The sequence below is a fragment of the Falco rusticolus genome, chromosome 5 (assembly GCF_015220075.1).
Source record: "Falco rusticolus isolate bFalRus1 chromosome 5, bFalRus1.pri, whole genome shotgun sequence".
NCBI lineage: Eukaryota > Metazoa > Chordata > Aves > Falconiformes > Falconidae > Falco > Falco rusticolus.
In genome coordinates, this window is record NC_051191.1 from 30,508,465 (window position 1) to 30,528,562 (window position 20,098).

Sequence of the window (20,098 nt, forward strand, 5' to 3'; positions counted from 1 at the left end):
CCTTTCTTGTAGCACTTTACCCAGTCTTGATGCTCCCTACCCCATGCTGGTATTAGTTGGCCCTCTAGCCTGTGGTAAGAGAGAGCTTACTCATAAGATCTGCAGACAGTTCAGCAATTTCTTCAGATACGGGTAAGTTTACTCCGTAAGTTTAAAAGAACATCAAGTGATCAAGGCTAGAATTGCTGCTGGTTGTTGTTGTTTTTAAAGAAGTTAAAAGTTAAAGACAGCCAATAAATGTTCATTGCTGTGCATTTTATCTCTTCACAGGGCTTGATTGCCTGAAGTCATCAAATACTTCCTTAAAAGAAAAGCTATTTAAATTATCATGTTCTTTTCAAAGGTGAACAGCAAACAAAATTGTTTAGTGCTTCTTTTATTGATCTGTTCTATCTATGCTCACTAATGCCACTCAACCTAAGCATCTGTTTAGATATGTATGCATTTCTCTTAATTTTTGTAATGTACCTGCATATAAAACATTAGCATGCATGTGCAGACTGCATCCAGAAGCTACGAAAGGAAGCAAGTGCAATTGCTGGACCAGTTTATTATCCTGTGAGTAGTGTTATCAAAGCAAATGGCACCTTTCAGACTTCACCACCTGCTGCGAGAACTAATTCTCCCTATCTGGAAGACCTGAATTATGATCCTTACCGCCTTGGGCTGCCTGTGTATTTAGTGGAGGGAAACTCTCTCTTTCCAAGGGAGACTCAGCCTTTGTGAATCAGTTCCACGAGGTACCTACCTATTTTCAGTGCACAGTAGATGGAAAGTCTGGCTAAGTTAGATCACCACTATCTGGTGCCTAGAACTAGGCAGTGCAAGCTGTTCTTGTCCACCCATTCCATTCCTCACAGTACCTGACTTTCATAGGTCCTATAGCACATGCCATTTGGCACTGGTCTATATTCCTGTTATATTATCTCTCCTCTATTGTCTCTTTTTTTTATTACACTAATTTATCCATTCATTTTAAACGAGACTTTGCCCATAGTCTCACATGTATAGTGTCTGCCGCAATAGGACCCCCCAGTTCTATTTGGGCACTCTTGGGTATTGAAGTGGTGAGTTGTAAGAAAGGGACCATGGGCACATATGTGCATATGTGAGAATGACTCCTCAGAGTTCTTAGCATCGCAGGACCATATTCTGCATGTCAGTGTGATGTCTAGTGGTAGCCTCTACTCTTAATTTAATACACCTCTAATTTAATATACCATGGTGAAAGAGCCTATTTGTATTTCTGCCTGCTCTGTACACAGATTATAGCCACTTGCTGGATTAGATCATTAAACTGGCAAGTTGAAAGGACATTTTAAGAAAAGATCTGTGAAGGTTATGTGACTGGAAAAATGACTTTTTACCTTCCTTTAAAACAGCTACTATGTTTTGAAAGATTGGAAATTGCAAGCTAATTGAATGCCAATTGAAACTTTCCAAGCACTATGTGTTTTTTTTAAGACCATTGTTTTTATACTGTGTATTTTATTTCCTAGAAGTTTTATGCATGGGGGGGGGGGGGGGGGGGGGGGGGGAAGGGAGAGAGACAGAATCTTAACAGAGCAGAAAATTGCAACCATAAAGCAAAGTTGTATTTTAATTATTCAGTGGAGATTTAAGCAATTTTATGGCTTACACTTTTAAATTTCAAACATTCCACTCATTAAAAATGTATTTCATGCAAGACACTCTGGCAGTTTGAATGTAAACATGGCCTTGCAATTAAAAAGGGTTGTAATGTTTAAAAGTGTTTCAAAAAATAAAGTTAAATTGGACCCTCAAACCATCTGGCTAGTGCTAAGGAATGACCTTTAAAGCCGGATGCACTCATAATATCTTAAAGAAAATCAAGCCTTTGAAGTGAAATTTTACAGAGTCCATGTGTAGCACGCTTTTCTCATTTGCCACAGCTTGCTGATAAAAAAAGTGGCACCATCTAATGCCATGACAGTTAAGTTCATGCTCTGCATTGTAGACTAAACTTCTTAATGGTTTATAACTCAGCTACCTTGAATAAATGAAAAATGGCCTGGCAGGTGTTATACTAGTATGCGGTATGTATTTTGCCATATTTTCCAGGCCAGTGCATCAGAAGTCAAAGAGTTAAAATGTCAGTGTGAATCAATGCCAAAGCTCTACCTTGTACTTTTGTTCCTCTTATCCTACAGGATATGTAAAAATGAAAAACAAAACCAAAGCAGAAACAAGAAGCAAAAATATGATTTCCTGAAGCAGAACACGAGCCACTGCATACTTTAGTCTAGAATTGCTACATGCATTGCCTTAGCTGAGGTTTTGTGGTTCTGTTTGGGGGTTGGGTTTTTTAGTGTTTCATGCTGGTAGTAAGCTCATGTATCTGAGGTTTATCCTGTTCTCCATGTGGTGGCAGGCAATTACTTTTCCTGCCTCGTATCCCACTTATCTCCCTAGTTTCAGGATTGTTTCTCCCCTTACTGTTAGGGGTCTATTTAAAGATTGGTCTTTATATCTCTTCCTTGACCCCACAGTTCAGCCTAATTCCTAGTCTCCTTTTCTGTATTTAGGATTCTACTTTATATCATCCACAAGCTGACATAACTGGAAAAAAAATGGTTTCATCATTTCTGTCTTACAGGGTGCTGTGACAGCTTCAGTTCAGGCTATCCTGGGTTGGTGGGGATTTATAGCCAAAATGTAATGTTACGTTTAAATTTTTTTTATTTTATTTATGGGTTAATCTTTCAAATATGCAGGATTAGTGGTATGATTTGCACCCCTTTATATTTCTCATATTTCTTCTTAAAAATAAAGTGACTTGCAGTATTTTCCCTTTCCCCCTCTCCTATTCCATAGCTGCTTCTATGATTGAAAACAGGTTATTTCTTGATTATACCATATATCTTCCAGACCCTGTCACACTACCAGGACAGCTTACTTTGGTGAAGAAAACAGACTTGATTACTATTTCATTTCTCAAGAAGCATTTGAAAAAATGGTGAACACAGTAAGTATCTGACTGGTAACCTAGTAGGCCTATTTCCTACATCCAGAGTGAACTCAACTTTTCTGTCCAGGTCTGATTTTTTTTTAATATTGTTTGTGTCTGTGTGTGCATGCTTATTCACTCACAGTTATGTGGCTGTAGTTCATAGACAGAAACCACAAATATATTGTGCTGTCTTTTCTTTTGTGTGAATGTATAGAAACCATTAAATGGGCATAATGATCAGTAGAAAACTTTAAACAGTAGTATAATATAGAAATTTATTTCTATATGCAAATATATAGAGTGTGTGTACTGGAAAGAAAAACTCTTGAAAAAGCTGGCATCTTTTTTTCTTTTTTTTTTTTTTTTAAATCTTCTTTCTTTTTTATTTTTCCCCAAAATCTTCCAGCAACCCTGCAGGGAATACAGTCTTTTAAAGTTTAGCAAATTCACCCTAAAGGCATTGTGTTTCTCTCTGAAGGCAATGTGCCTCCAGCTACTGTTTCTGATGCCTTTTGCTGCCTGCAGTAAAACTTTGGCTTGAAAAGCCACAACACAGCTCATTATTTGTACATATACAAAGGGGGGAGCCAACACAGTCTTAAGCAACTGATTTGGTTTTTAATGATAACTCTCAGTAATCAAGTAGTTTAATTTTAAAATAATATAATCTGCTTACATCTCTCTAGACATGCTACTGGGAACCAGAGTTTCAGCTGTCAGGTTTTAACTTTGAAATTTCTTGGCCAATTATACATTCTCCTTGCGGATTTGTTTCTGTCCTCTCTTTTCTTTGGCATCTTCTATTTTATATGGCATGGCCATATGGTTTGATGTAATGTCAAAAGAAAGATACCCCTTGCTTTAGATCTTGCTTTCTTTACAGTGTGAATGAATAACCAATGAAAGCTGTAACCTGTCAGCAGCTTGTTTTCAAGACACTGGTGTTTTATTATCCATGAACAATGTACAAGCCTGTACCCTGCAGGACTGACTATGTACTCTTCTCTGCACATTTTGTGCTCCCATTGGCCTCATTATCATTGATGATTTAGGCAGGGAGAAACTTTGTAGGGAGAGAAAGCAAGGAAGTCCAGAGTGAATATGCTCCTTTAAGGAAGTTGTTTCCGTTAAAATATTTCTTTGTCATTACACTTGCTGTTTTGAATTTCAGGGGAAGTTTATAGCAACATATAAATACAGCAGTTATTACTATGGACTCGGAAGAGACACTGTAGAATCAATTGCCAGAGAGGGTCTTGCAACCTGTGTTCACTTAGAAATAGAGGTAAGGATTATTTATTGCCTGATCATTTTTTATAAGTCATTCTGTGAGAACTGTCCTGCAGAGGAATTCATGCGGTTTGACTAAGGTTTGTTTCAGCTGCCCAGACATAGCCACTTAGTGACACAAGAGACATCCTATGGCCTTCTGCCCCAGCCTGCAGCTGCTGATGACACATTTGCACTAGTTGTGTGGGCTGCATTACTGTCACTGGAGGTCAGATGAACTGTATTTTTAACTCCGCTACCTGCGTCAAGTAGTTCTACACTGTCTGTATGTAAACCACGCCACTCCCTTTATAGATACCCACATTTAGGATCCTTCTGCTGGTTTCTTAAAATTTCCTTGCCTGTTTTCTTAATCATCAGTGGCCTCATCTCCTCACATCACTGGTACTTTCCATTACAGTATCCTCAGCTTTTCAACCATGTGCTTTCCACCCATCTGCAGCTTATAGTGGGACTAAAGCAGAGCTGCACACCTACTGATCACCCCTAAAAGAATGCCATGTTTCTCCTTTGCTGATGAAGCAATGGAGGATGCATGCAGGCCTGAGGCAGTATTTTGGGCAGAACTATTAAAAGATGCAATCTCTTTGAGGGGTTATTTTATCCTCTCTGAGATTTTTAAGGTGCATGTGCATAGATGGGAGAATCTCAGAAGTCATGCTGCGTTAAGGAGCTAGGTCACAAACGAAGTGTCAAAACCTAGCTATTGGAATCCCCAAAGAATAAGTTTTTAGCTAATTTTCTAATTATGTACTTCTCATTATCTTAGATCAAGATTTACTAGCTGGGGGTTGAGGTGACAAAAAGGAAAAGTATGCTACTTTTCCTTCCAAATCCTTTCTACAATATAAATTCCATCTATGTAAGCCTCAAAACTGGGAGCCTGTAGAGTGTCCAGAATGGGATCCTGAGTGTTGCTGGGTTTCACTGTGTTTGTAGGGCTCAGCTATACCTCTGGGAGATTACTACAAGTTAACAGACATTACTATACTCCATGGTAGATGGGGAAAAGAAATAGAGATAAAAAAAGAAAAGTAGGAGATCCTCAGTCTCCACTGATTGCAATAGGCTTTGAGTGTGTTAGTTGTCTTTGCCAGGCAGACCCTAAATTTACAAGAGAGGAAAAATAGGAGAAGATTAAGTATGATGGAATGGGGTGCCTTTTAAAGCTGTCAGTTCTTCACAAAGTAGATGTGTTACAGAATAATTTAGGAGAAAGAACTTAATGGAACATCATGTTTATTCATAAGGAGGTTAACCCAGCAACATAGGCAGTGACCATAACTTTTACTGGGTATTACCAAAGCTGTTGTCATGAACAGACAGCTAGAGAAACTCCTTTGTCACTGAAGTTTCAAGATCACATAGTAATTATGCATAGTCTTGCATTACTGTGGACTCTGCTAGCAGATGAGAAACAATAATAGTGAGTTATGTATCTGAATAGAAGTTATCGAAGTCCATTATCTTCTGTGAGGCTCATAACAAAAGTGATTTAGCACTATTAGAAGAAATTTTAATTATGGTCTGTGGGCCAAGAGTGAAAATTTAGAGCTGTTCATTCCCTTTAATCTAGAGTATATCTTTCACTGATAAAGGAGACTGACACAAATTTTAAAAGTTAAATCTTGCTGACTCTACACTACCAGTTAGTGAGGCTGCTGCAATTCTGACACGCAGTTAGGTGTTTCAGTAAGTGCGTTTGCAGTGCTTTTCCTTTGCTTGTGTAGCCACCAATACCTGTAGAGCATGTTCCAACCAAGGGTATAGCGGCAGAGTGGCTAATATTTCTCATTATGCTTCCAGAAATATAAATACACCTTGTCTCCTACCAAAGGCCATTATTGCACTTGTTGCTGGTTATCCTCCCATTCAGGCTGTGGAGTCAAAAGAGGTAGAATACAATATTAGTCACAGCTTTTCTATAACCCCACACTGTAACTGAAGAAATTGAAGTGCTTTAGCTATGTTAAATGAATGGATGTCTTCAAGTCAGGTAGTCCTTCAATCTTTCTTGACGTCATATACAAATTCAGGAAACTCAAACTTTACTCTTTTTTTTTAATTATTTCCCAAATATATCTTTGGTTTCAAACTGTCAACTCCTGTATTCTCCCATTCTTTATTTTAAGGTTACTTTCCTTTTACTCTCTTTATTTCTTATTAGGTAGTCACATCCTATTGTCGCTGTACAACAAATTTATTTGGCACACCAGACACTTTCTGTATCTCTTCGGTTTTTTCTGCTCCCTGCTCATCCCAGACTATTGGTGAGTTCTGGGACACACAAATAATCTGTTACATTATTTCTTGATCAGAAAGAGAACTCATTCATGGTGCAGCTTCAGATGAGGAAGGTGTTACTAGGCTGGAATGTGGGTCTCCTTTCTGCTGGTTTTACAATCTCTGAATAATTACATGCCTAGCTGAAAGTAGGTGGTCATACAGCTGGATGAAAAGATTTCTGTGCCCAAAATTCTCCCCTTTAGTTTTCACCAAAACAAATAGGATTTTCCCCAGAATCCCCCCCTGAAATTTTTAGAATGGATCAAAGTACTGTTCAATATTTAGAATGGTGTAACCTGGAAAAATGAATCTCTTAAGTGTTCAGCTTGTTACTGGGTTTTGCATTATTTTACTTGTATTTGACTATATTTTAGAGTTATTCTGGGAAAACCTCAGGATGTGAGGGTAAGTACTGATGAAGTTATGAGCAGTGCTCAGTTTTGACGTTAGTCCCTCTCTGTTCCTACCCACTTCAGCGAAGAAGATGTATCATGCCTCAGTGAAAACAAAGTTTCCCACAATGCAATAATGTGCGTGGTCTCACTTAGCTTTGGATAATTTGTTCATCAGCAGATACTACAATGGATGTTGGCCTGTTTTGGGGTAGTTTGTTGGTTGGGGTTTTTTCCCCACAGTGATCATTAAATACTCAGAATGATAATTTTTGTATATATTACCATATACATAAAAGTAAAGCAAATAATTTATTGTTAGTGTGATGGAAATCTTAACTGTCTAATTTAAGAGTAATCATTAGTCTAGATCTAATTTTTACAGAAAAAGGAAGAATAATAATGCATTTAGAGTACTTCTATACTGAGAAATTATTGTTATTAACAATTATAATAATAATAATAATACAGTTAAAATTGTGATGCATGCTTCTTACTTTCTATCTGTTTTGCTGGTGTTATGCTCACCCTTTCACTGCTCCTTTGAGGTCTAAGGTCAGTGCTTTCCCCCTGGTCCTGCTGGCCACACAGTTTCTGATACAAGAATTCATTATATATGGTGCCCTTTATGTATGCTAGATACTATTTCTTCTTGTTGCTCCCAAAACCTGCTTTGTCCAGCTCCAGGCCTTTGGTTTTTAACTGACCATTATTGAGATGTTTATAGTTGTGAGGTGTCTAGTGTCAAGACTGTGCCCCATCTGTTATCATCCCATGTATGTAGTCCTGTACATTTTTTTCTGCTTGAAGTTTTTGCTATCATGCCAGACTTGTATTTATAAACACTATATGTTGAGTCACAAACATCTCATTGTACCTGGAACAACTGCTTGTTACTGCTACCCATATAAAACTATAGTTGTACCACGCAAAGATAAACAGAAGTAAAACAATTACATATAGGCACCTAGTCAACAAGAGAAATTGCTGTCACAGCTGAACCAAGTAAAACAAAGTTACAGTCTTGGAAAAAAGATCAGAGCAAACAGGACAAGCCTCACTCCTCAGGTATTGAAAACTCAGTACAAATCTTATGGCAATGGCAATACCATATTGCAGGGCTACATGGTTACAGTATTCTGTTTTATATGTAGATAGAGGGAGAGACAAATGATTCTTCAAAGAATGAGTTGGTGCAAAGGAGAGCTATCAGAAATTCAGAATTTGTACCATTACCTACGTTATTTAATAAAACCTTGTGTTTAAGTCCTAGCATGCAGACAGGTCTCCTTTTCCAGATCTAGCTGAAATGATTATAGGTGTTTGCAGTCCTCAGCTGTCAGCTAGTGCCAATTGGAGCCACTGTCCTTACAGCAAAGTTGATGCAAGGCACATGTAAATGTTTCCTACTCTGCTATACTACAAGTCCTTTTCAATATAGCTTATTTCTGATAAAAATGGTTCAAGTTAAGATGGCTGACTATAGTGTAACAGATGAAGAACGTGCACATCATATCTCTGCTGTGGAGTTGTAGTTATACCCAGTTTTGGGAGGAGGTAACGTTGCAAGCGGCTTCAGCAAATTAAATATGCCTGTATCTTGATGAAGCTGCATGCTTTCACTTAGAAAAATATACCAGCAGAGGAGAAAAATGTCAGTTTATTCATAGCAGAAAGCTAAGGGCCAAGGTGGTGATGCAGATAAGTTGTGCTGTGTGTTGGTACAGTAGTGTGAGTCAGTGATATGCACAATTAGAATAACTAGGTCCTGATGGAATAGAAGGGATGGAAAAGAAGGAAAAGCCATTAACTGGTGGTTGTAAGAAGCATGATACTTTAAATCACTTTGGAGTTTAACTGGAAGTATTCTTTCAAAAGTATGTTTAGAATAAAGCTATACTAATCTTATAATGCTTTCCACATGTAGCTTTAGAGCACTTCACCTTGAACTTGCCTGTTTTTTAAAGTTGGATACTAGATCTTGAGACCTGTAGATCTGAAACCCTTCCAGTACTGCTTTCACAGTAATCTGTGATAAATACAGTTATCCTAGACTCAGCTACAAGTTCAATAAGCACTCAGTTTCAGGAACAAAACATTGCATTTTTCTGCTTAATTTTAAAGGGTGTGCGTAGCTTGAAAAATACCTACTTTAAACCCAGATATATCCTGTTAGTACCAATGAACAAACAAAAATATGAGGGACATCTGCGGAGGAAAGGATTATTCAGCAGACCAGAGATTGAAGAGGCAATCTCCAGAGTGGACATGTACATCAAAATAGGTCAAGATTTTCCAGGATACTTTGATGCAGTAGTCGACACAGGTAAATTAATCTCTTTCATACTCTGCGCCTGACTTCTAATGTCACACCTGTAGATGGACTGAAACTGCTATGCAAACAAAACCATTGGCAAATACTGAACTAAGGATGACAAGTGGTTTGATGTTCAGCACAACAGTTTATCCCTTAATTGATTTTCCCCATTAATTCTTATCCCAGGAATCCAAAAGCTCTGGAGATCCGTCAGGGCTGAATTACTGTGCTATGCCCAAGTTGTGTTTAAACACATCTAGAAAGCAAACCAACTATTGAACTCAATAGCACACTTGTTAAGTATTGTCTCCTATGAGAGTATTAAACTGATCAGTGCTAATTGTCTGTTGGGTTTCTGGCCAGAGTTCAGAGGTGCTTTTGATCTAACAGACCTAATTATCTCTGGGCAGGGTAGGCTGTTTTGAAGGGTTGAAATGACAGCCAATGTTCAGTCTGACAACATTTCACTGTAAAGAAGAGGCTGCTGCAAAGCTTTTCCATGTAGGACTCTTCTGCTTAGTAACTTGCTCAAGTCCCCCAGCCTGAAACAAGGAATGCGAAGGTGGTAGATACTTCATTAAAATAAATGTTTGTTCTTGATATTTAGGAATCGAGGGTAGCAGGTGGTAGAGAAGAACCCTTTTCTAGCTCATTCTGTGTCTGCCCTTTTGTTGAGGTAATTTTTGTGGTTCATCACAGTGGTGGTGAAATATATAATTGGGGTATAAAATATGTATTTGTACTTATTGTCAAGGGCATATGGAGCTTACAATTTAAATATAGGATTAAATAAAACAGTAATCCAAATTGCAGAAGAAGAATATTTGGGTGAGTGCAGAAACCGAGATGAATTTCAGATTATTTTCTTGAATGTGCTATTTATGAAGATTTTTCTCCCTAAGAGTTATCTTAATAAGTTAAGAATGCATTTCTGTGTCAGACTTCTGTGTAACTTCGTACTGTTGAAAGCTTGTTTTTTCATTACGTATCCTTTCTTTCCACCATGAAATGCATATCCCTTTTTGCAGATGAATTGGATGAGGCATTCACAGAGCTCAGTTTCCTCATAAAGGCATACCTGGGTTTGGAGTCACCTCCAGTTTTTGATAGCGTTCAGGACCTGAATAGCAGAGCAGGAGCAGGTACTGTGTCTGTGTCTGGGCATATGCTACTACTGTTTTTATCAGTGCAGTATTCCTACTTACTTGTTACAAGAATTGAAATCTGTGAATGATGCAACCTGTGGGACTACTTGTCTATGAAACCTCCTTGTGCTTCTCTGTAATGGGTCTCCTGTGCTGATTCCTCCCTGGGATCTGAATCTAAGAAGAAAATTCACTCTGTCCCAGCTGAAACCAGGACAATCTTTAATGGAACCCAGGTACTTTACATCACTGTGTGCCCTGAGGCAATAATATGCAGAAAGTGAGTTTCTTGACTCTTCTGAGGATGTTTTTGGGCTGAGCATTTCCCAGTCATTCCAGATGAACCACAAGTGAGATATGTATTTATGGTTGAGAGCTTTGTGCCAATTAAACTGTTAAGCAATGAGAAAATGGCATGGCACTGAGACCTTACTGTATTCTCTTCCCCAAGGCAGCACAAAGCATGAAGATGTGTATGAAAACCAGGACAGCAGTGTGTGTGTGAAGTGCAACTCATAACTTCACTCCATATGCTTTTGGCGCTACTGCAGGGTAAACCCAAATAATTAGTAAGGTGTTTAAGAGAAGCCTTTTAGCACTTGAATGACTGAGACTGGAGCCTCATGATCACTTCCAGCTAACCCAAGTGCATGCCGCTGCAAGCTGTGGTCATGCCCAAGTTGCCTCTCCTGCCTATGCATTTCTAGTTTCCACCTTGCTCTCATGCCTGTGATTGTGCAGTCATGTCTACTCTGGATCAGGAAATGGTTCCATCCAAAAACCAACCTAGGAGAAAAAAAAAAAAAAACACAACACCGAACAACTTTCTGACAGATTGATTCCTTGGTCAAACTCATCATGCAGCTATGGAATTGTCTCAGGGAGGGAAGGGTGTGGGAGAAGAGTTTTATGGTTGCCTGTGGAGGAAGAAAGGAGACTATTCTTGTCAGAGGCAGCGTAACTAAGATTAGCTTGACATATTGTGAGAACTCAACTATAACCCTTGAATTTATTCCAGACAAGGCAGGTTACCAGCAGGGACGAAAGCAGTATATGATCTCTCAAATACTGGAGAAAAAGAAATAAGAAGCAACAGGAAGACATTCTACAACATGGACTAACAAGAAGCTCATTTATGTGAACTCTCTCCTCTAACTCCAAGAGCCTCCATGTTTTATGGCTCTCTTGGTTAGATCCATTGCAACAGGATGGTTAACCAGTTTCCTAAGTAACACAGAGCCAATAATTCATGACCTTCGGTGTGACTCAGAAGGCTGCAAATAAAAGTAGCTGAAGGAAGGGCAAAAATCTCTGAAAATGTTAATGAAAGGTAGTGTAAAATTCATCACTTCATCATTTCAAGTAATTTTGTATCCTGAAAGAATTAATAAATACCGATTTCCCAGTGGACAAGAAAAAAGCTTTTACACATATTGTGGCATCTCAGTGCTACAACAGTGAGGACCTTTCTGAAGAATCTTATTTAATCTTAAACTATGCAGTTCGTATTTTCATTTCCAGAGCTTCCATGTTTACTTCAAGTGAGAAAGAAGACTTCTTTGCCTTATTTTCTATAATATTTCTTATTTGTCTTTAAAATAATGGAGGAGTTTTGTCGTGAGAGGCAACGAAACCCACCAAACCTGAACTAGATTATCAGGAAAGAAGAAAAAAGGGGATGATTAAAGAGAAAATATTTTTATATAATCATGGTATTTATGAAGATATATACGTATGTATCTGAAGTTTCTTTGAAGGACTTTGTATTCCTCAGCAGTTCTGAGTTCTTTCAGTGAGTGACTTGTCACTAGTTACAGAAACTTCATTAATAGTACTAGATTTTTGTAGTTCTGCTGTTCATAAAGTAACTTAAATTTACTATGCACCATTAAATTCATTTAGAGTTTCATTTATATGTGTTTAAATAAATGTAACTATCCTATTTCTAGAGATCATATCTTCTTGTGGACTGTGTGAAATAATTTATTTTAAAAAACTTGCCCTAAGGTTGTCTTTAATATAGACATTTTAAGTAAGATAGTAGCAGGGGGAAGATTGGTTGTGTGAGATTATGATAGGTTGTTAATTCTTTTTTTAATGAACTGCTGTGCAAGATCTTCTGCTCATGTATAGAGCAAAAATACTGGAAGAAAATAGATAAGTTCTTCTTTTAAAAAACTTTTAATAGCAGAATACATTCCAGAGCTCATAACACTGCATTAGCAGCTTCCATCCATGGAAGTCAGTACTTTACAACTGTTAATTATGTCTCACAGCAGTCCTGTGGAGTATGTGTTGCTATTTGTATTTTACAAATGAAGAAAGGGACATTTATGTCAAAGACTGATTATTTGTGATGGTGGAAATCAGAAATCTCACTGAAGTTTTGGCAGTGTGAAGCTCCGCCCCTCTGAAGGTTAGGCTCTATACTTACTCAGTGTTGAAGTGAGTAGTTTGCCTGAAACAACAGTCTGAAATCCCATCTCCTCTATAATAAACAGCAGGTTTTCTGGCAGCTACAAACCAGCAGTATACAAGGGCTATGCTGAAAGTCATCTGATGACTTTTGAAACTTTTGAATAAAGGCTTATACTACAAAAACTAACCATATTTAATATATGAACAGGCATATGGATGGCATCACTCTCTGCCTTTCATCCACCACCTTTATATGTGACTTCTTAGGTTGTGACCTCTTGTGCTTTGATATGACACACAACACAATTAAACCTTCCTGGTGACTGGATTTCTGCAGACTGCCATGTACCAATATTTATAAGAATTTTTCTATGGCTTAGTTTAATATTTAGATACCATTTTATAGACAGGATAAATCCAAGTTTGCAGATCTTTTTTCTATTTAGAAAAAAAAAAAAAGGAAGCTAGTTGTGTCTTCAGCTTTCTGGCTCATGTTCATGTTTGATTCCTTGCAATACAGCAGTGGTGCAAGTCTTTGGATTTCTCTTCACAGAAATTCAGATAAATAACAAGAAAAGCTGTCCTGCTCCAACTATCCATCACATTCTAAGAGCTCTGAGAAGGTTAACATTTCTAAGTACATAAACTGTAATTAGCTTAGAGATCATAACAGTAGTGTATATCAGAGCAATGGTAGCAAAATGAGCTCATTTACACACAGTTAAGTACCTCTTCCTAGTCCATTAATGTAGGGGTGGGGGTTTTCTTAGCATTTTCATAACTTTTATTTGCCTTACTATTCAGGGGGGATAAATTTGCTGTATCTGTGAAGTACTCAGAAGGTTTAAAAGCTTTTGGGGAACTGCATAGTTTATATCCTTTATAACTTTATCTTTTGTGAATCCAAAACGGTGCCAAAAGCCAACTGATGCTAGCTGCAAATAACTGACTCCTTTCTGCTTGCTGGAAGCAAAGTGGTGTTCAGAATATTTTTGTTGAGGAGTGTCTTTCCCACACTAGGTTCAAGAACACGGCTCTTACAAGAGCAAAGATTGTCACCTGGTGGAGGAATTACTGCTGCTACTCGGTCTTCATCTGTCAATGAATTCTTGGACTCTTCTGTCAAAAACTATCCAGGAAGCATCTTGGACAAACATGCTGCACCACTGGGCGCTGTGGTAAGCAGCATTTACTGTAACCTTAGACAGAAATGATAAGCTGTATGCAAAAAATACATGTTGTTCAGACCTTTCTTGCTCCAGAGAAAATTGACTCCTGTTCACTGGCTGTCTTTCATTTCAATAATATTTACCAGTTCCCCAGAGTTAAAGCCAGATTGCCGAGAAAGAGGTAGGTAAGCTCAGGTGAGAGGACAGGCTGTCATTTCTGCTCAATTTTACACCAGAATAAATCTGTTGATCCTAATTGACTTCATCCAATTGTGTACTGGTGTGAGGGAGCTGAATATCATCTCTCATTTCTACAACAAGATAGGAAAATATCCTATTCAGTGGAAATAGTTAGATACAGTTAATAGGACATTGAAGATTACTTATGAACGCCATCCTGTGGCAGTGGAAAAACTCATTCAGCTGAGCCTTTCAGAGTGTACGCTAGTAATAACTGCCAGAGATCAAATTTGAGCAAATTTTTCACCTGCTTTTACTTTTTCAATCAACAGATTCAACAATGTGCTTGGATTTCAAATAACCTCTTGCAACTTCATCTCCCTTTCTTTTTTTACTTCTCCTTAATAGTTCTTTCCCTAAAGGTATTCATTCTCCTTGCAAGCAGTGGGAGAGTTGGGGCTATGAAACAGATGTGTCTAATGTTCTTTTTATATGATAATGACAGGAGAAAGAGAAAAAGAGAAATGAAAGCTTTAAATTTTGTTCCATTCCAGGGTTATGATGTCATTATGATGAATGATGGCTTGGCAGGCATGACTTGCTGTACAATTTTGCTGCTATCTCTTTATTTATAACTACCTCTGATGTTAAGAATTAGTGCTGTAGATAGAACAAAGTAACAGACCCCCCTGCCCCCATGCTCCAGGCTTTAAAAGAGGCTGTCTTAGGTGTGGAGAAAAGTATGATTGTAAAATGGCTGACAAATAGGGAACCTCCCACCTGTCAGTTTTCTGAAATGAAATACCTCTTTTCAAGCCATCCAGAATCCAAAAAACGTCAGAAGTCTTGTTCATTTTCATTTTTCTTTCAACCAAAGGTTTGTTGGTTTAATATGAGAGAGGAGCCAGACTATTTCTTGCCTTAGTGGCACTCTGCCATCGCTCCTTACCCCAGCAATTTATTTTTCTCACTTTGTATTTAATCTTTTTTATTTTTATTTTGAAAGTTTACATTCTGTCAAGTCAGGGAGAAGTGGTTTATAATGAAGGAAGCATATCATTTACATTGGGATTAACTTACTTAGTGGCTGCAAGGCTCTCTTTCTTATTAGTCTCCTTGTTCAGTGCTGGTAATATCTTTTCATTATTTACTACACTAAGTTTCCAATATATTTTTACATGCAGAGGAAGCTTTACAGCATCAGCTGAAGTGTCAACATAGTAAAATGTTCCAGGTGAACCACAGGTGCCTCTTAGACCATATTTAATGAGAAAAATATAAATATGTCTAGGGCCTTAAAGTAAAATTTTGTGTAAACCATTACATTTTGGACTGCAATTTATTTTTGTGCTTTTGGCACCCAAATATTGTGCTGTCATTGCAGTAACCATGTTCCATCATGTAGAACTGGAAAGTAAAAAATGTAAATAAATTAATGTGAATAATCCATAAGCAAAATAAAAAGCAGGACCTGCTGCTCAGGGGAAAACAGTAGATCTGATTCCTTGCAGCCTTATCCCCTGTGAGCATGCCAACCCTGTGCTAATTTTGTATGGCTGTAATTAACTATACACAGTATGAACAGAAAGGTATCTATACTTGTAATCCACACAGGGGAAAAAAGTCAGAATTATATCTTTACCAAAATAAAGCAAAATAAAACACAAGCTCAGTGAACATATAAACAGAGCCTTACTTAGCATAAATAATGAAGGAAAGTGAAGGAACTCACAACAGTCATAATGTGAGCATTCAGCAGATTAACCATATTCTTTCATTGCATGACAAAACATGACAAAACACCTCCGTTACAGATAATGTGATTTAGCTCATAAATTGATAACTATCAATGGCTATCAGTTGATAATAAAGCAGGATTTAATAATTCTGATCTGTGATTTAGATTTTATTTTTTTAAGCACACTGTAGTGCTCCATTTGTCTGACCTGAGAAATCACATTGTCCTACAGCACATGTTAATTAACAAGCCCTTAAAACTGAGAACTACATTTTCCAGTCTGCTGAGATCATAATGTGTTCATTGCACAAAATCATTTTAACTAACTGAAATGTCCGAAAGGTAATTCCTTCTTTGAGGGGGGAATATTTGTTGATGTAGAGTTGATAAGGCAAGTTTTCTGCATTGCTGGAGCAAAGAGACCGTTTATTTAAGATTTAGAGGTGGCAAATTCTTCTGTATTCAGTTCCTTACTGGTGAAAAGAAGTTTAACACAACCATAGTTAGAATTATTCCTGCTTTAACATATTGGGAGTTTGGGACATATCAAAAGTGGTTCTCTGTGGATATTCCTTCCTACTATGTCCTGGCACATTTTGACAACTATGAAGAAATGGAGCTTCACTGGAGATTAAGATCTTCATTTTTCAAAGCCGGCAAGATTTCAGACCAAAATTTAATTTGTGTAGATCAGTGAATCGTATATAGCACCTTGTTGGCTGTAATATAACTCTGCTATTTTTCCAGAATATATAAATGCATACACTCTAGAGTCTTAGCAAAAGAGAGGAATATCACAGCCATTTAAGTTACAATATATACTTTTAAGCTGCTGCATAAAGTTGGTCATATTTCTTTATCAGGAAGAAGCTTCTCTCCGAAGACGTTTTTCTGCAGCACGTCAGGCTCTGTCAGGGGAGGCACCTACTGCATATGTCCAGCTGTTTCAAAGGTAATGTAAAGTGGTTTCAGCCAAGTTCTTTACAATAAAGTGAAAAATGCCTATTTAAGATTTCTTCTCCACTGCTCTTAAGGATGAATGATTAAAAACTGTCAGGGATTGCAAATGTCATAGAATCTCATCTTCCTTTCCATCACTTTTTAAATCTAGCCCTACAAATATATCACACCACCTGTCTTTTGACTTGGGAGTGAGGCAGTCCTGAAATGTATACCAAAAAATATATGAGGCAGAGCCATCTACCAGTAACTTGTCTAAAACTGTGAAATGATTATAATGTGTCTTCTCTGAGACAGCAGAAAAGAATCGTTTTTCTGGCATCTCACAGTATCTGACATGTTTTTTAGCAGTACTAGTAATTAGTATTGGAAAGTCACAGCCGTGCGTGGTGCGAGATTGTTTTCTGCAAGTGCACCTTCTCTGAATATACCTGTTTAAAATAGAATTTCTGAAAGCTGATTCTACTTCCTATTTTTCTAAGAAAATGGATTGTATCTTGACTGTCTGTCTTCCTTCTTTTTCCTCATAGTCACAGCCCTGCAAAAATGGTGTTAAAAGTCTATGAAACTGAATGTACCTTCTCTGACTGATCTTTTGTGGCACATCTGCCTTCTCCCGGTGTAAATCTTCCTAATATGAATTCTTCTTTGCTCGCTTTTCCTACTTGCCATGAGAAGGCTCACAGCGTTGACATTTAAAGTATCACATAGGCATCTAAATCAGCAATCATCAGAAGGAATAGAGAAGTTCACACCTTTCAGCTTATTTCAGGCCTGTAGAAATGCCGTCACCAATTGTACATACCAAATATGTTGCTGAAAATCATTCCAATGACAAAGTCTGTTGACCCTACCAACTGAGCTGGTGATAGCTGGTTGCCTGTGAAATGAATCTAAGTTCACCCTTAATTCTTCTTCAAGGACACTCAACCCAACCCATGTGAAATGAACTAAGAGCAATGTAAAGAAGGTACATCTCCTTTAACAAAGAATACAAACTCTCGTAGCGGATAACTCAACCACCCCTCACTGGTACTGTGGGCCTTCAAGTGGCCGCCAGCAAAGAGTGTGTCAAAGCTCCATACAGAAAAATCCAAGAACAACATGACTCCCTTATAACCTAACAGACCACTCTGTCAGTGATAGAAGAGTTAATGCTAAAATGAGTAACTAGGGAACCTACTCCCTTTCAGGTGAAAGCTTACATCCAAACATTATTGACAGACCCTGACTGATGTCAGAACAAAACCTAACATTTAAATTGACCCAGTAAATCCAACTCAGGTGTGCCTGCGAGAAAGATTAAAATCTGTAAAAGGAACTAGGCAAACCCAAGGCCCAACTGTTTACCAAAAACATAGCCTTCAGCCAAACAAGTATTGAAGATGATGCCTGCCTGCTGACACTACGTTCAATGGCTGCGGTATCCTAACCATGCAAAGGTAGTGCAATCAATTTTCCCATCAATCAAGACTTGTATGAATGGCTAAATGAGGTCTTAACAGTCTCTTAGAGATAATCAGTGAAATTGATCATGCTGCAAGAAGATCCCATGGAACTTAATTATATAGCCACTGCACATAAACTCAAACCTACCAGGCACACTATCACCTCAATGCTGGCCCATAATTCTTCAGTTGGGATGACCATGAAGAAAACATACCCTCCAAAAATAAGACCACCCCTGTTAACCAAGAACCACCCCTTAACATGCTAATAGCAACACGTTTAATGGCAACACAAGGCAAGGCATAGTACAGTATCCCCTCTGCCCTCCTCTCCTCCTCCCATGCCTTTCCCTCTCCACCTCTTCCCAGTGATGCAAGAAAATATGGTGAAAAACCTAAGACTCTGCTGCAGGCAGGAGCTGCACAGAAAATAGGAACCATCACCCAGCAGGCAGGAGCCTCACTGCCTGGAGAGAAGGGCTGGGACTCACCCGCTCGGCACTTCAAGAAGTGACAGTTAGTGCAGATGTAGGTGAGCTCCACAAGCTCTGTTGAGGACCTGCTAACTGCTAAAAGAAAACAAACTACTGAAGTGATAAGGCTCAAGGATACTCAGGTAAAATAACTGTGGGAGTGGGAGATCATGAGCTCCTACTCAAATGCCGCCCCACCCCCCACCGCCCCCAAAGAGGGTGGATCCCCTGCTCAGGGAGCGTGCGTAGTAAATTTCAAATTAACTGTACCTTTAAATTGAAGCGAGAAAGCAACTAACCAATAATTAGCTCATAGGTGTGGACTCTGGGCAGAACTAACAGACTTCACTGTTTAAATATGTATTGTGAGTAAAATTAAGTTTGCAAGCTAGGAGGAGCGATCCCCCTTGCACCCAGCACCACAATAAACACACCTGCTTTGTAACTCTCCTCGAGTTGTAGAGTTTGATTCCACACATCAATTTGGTGACCCAGGTGGGACTCTCTCTGCCTGGCCACAGGACTGGCTGAGAGGGGGACATCCTTGGCGGACCCTGAGATTTTTCAGAGGAACTCCCTCGCTCACCCGTACGCTGTAGGGGCAGACAAGAACCATCAGCAGACCAGGTATGTTAAATAGGGAGAGGTACCTGTAAGTTGTGAGGAGATGTCCTATGTGAGGTAGAGAGCTGAATTGCTCACCCCCAATCAGTTGGGGTAAAACCCATTGGAAAGGGATCCTGCCTGGGTAACACATGTGTACGTGTGTCTTAATGGTAACTTGGACTCTCCTAGTTGGAATAGCAGGAGTGTGTAGTGTGGTGGTAATTACCTATATCTGCTGTATGTGCCTGGTACTGTTTATAATTTGAGTTCATGTATCTGGAGTTGTTAACAACATTTGTTTTCTGTATGATTGTGTGACTGAGAAGTACAACCGAGTACGAAGTGATTGTGGATTTCTGATCCACAGAACAGCTCGAGATGAACAAAGTGAAAGTGTGTGCAAGTATACTTTTGTTACATGTTCTATGTTGTATTATACTTTGTTAATATAAGGGAGGTAGATTGGGATTCAGGTATATAGAACCTTGCGGGCATAAAGCCCAGACTCCTCCTGTCCGCCTTCTTATCACTTATATTTGAGCTAATTGTTCCCAGTGCTTAGACTTTGTCAGAAGAATGTGATTTAGTGATGGGGGGGTGGGGGGTGGGTGGGGAGGGGACGGGGAAGGAGTAAGGAAGTACCAAAAGTAAGCCCTCTAAATTGTATTTTAAACCATCGGAAAGAAATTGCAGGGGTGTCTGGGG

General features: G+C 38.6%; 1 protein-coding gene across 1 annotated transcript in view; it reads left to right on the forward strand.

Annotated features, from left to right (window-relative positions):
• Nucleotides 1-19,232, forward strand: part of LRGUK (leucine rich repeats and guanylate kinase domain containing) — a 40,582-nt gene extending 21,350 nt beyond the window's left edge. Inside the window, exons 11-18 of the mRNA XM_037390185.1 lie at nt 13-132; nt 2,890-2,986; nt 4,143-4,256; nt 9,064-9,265; nt 10,285-10,398; nt 13,840-13,997; nt 16,770-16,858; nt 17,397-19,232. Of these exons, the coding sequence (XP_037246082.1) occupies nt 13-132; nt 2,890-2,986; nt 4,143-4,256; nt 9,064-9,265; nt 10,285-10,398; nt 13,840-13,997; nt 16,770-16,858; nt 17,397-17,457 (955 nt within the window). The 3' untranslated portion in view covers nt 17,458-19,232. The remainder of the gene's footprint in view (nt 1-12; nt 133-2,889; nt 2,987-4,142; nt 4,257-9,063; nt 9,266-10,284; nt 10,399-13,839; nt 13,998-16,769; nt 16,859-17,396) is intronic.
• The last annotated feature ends 866 nt before the right edge of the window (nt 19,233-20,098 follow it).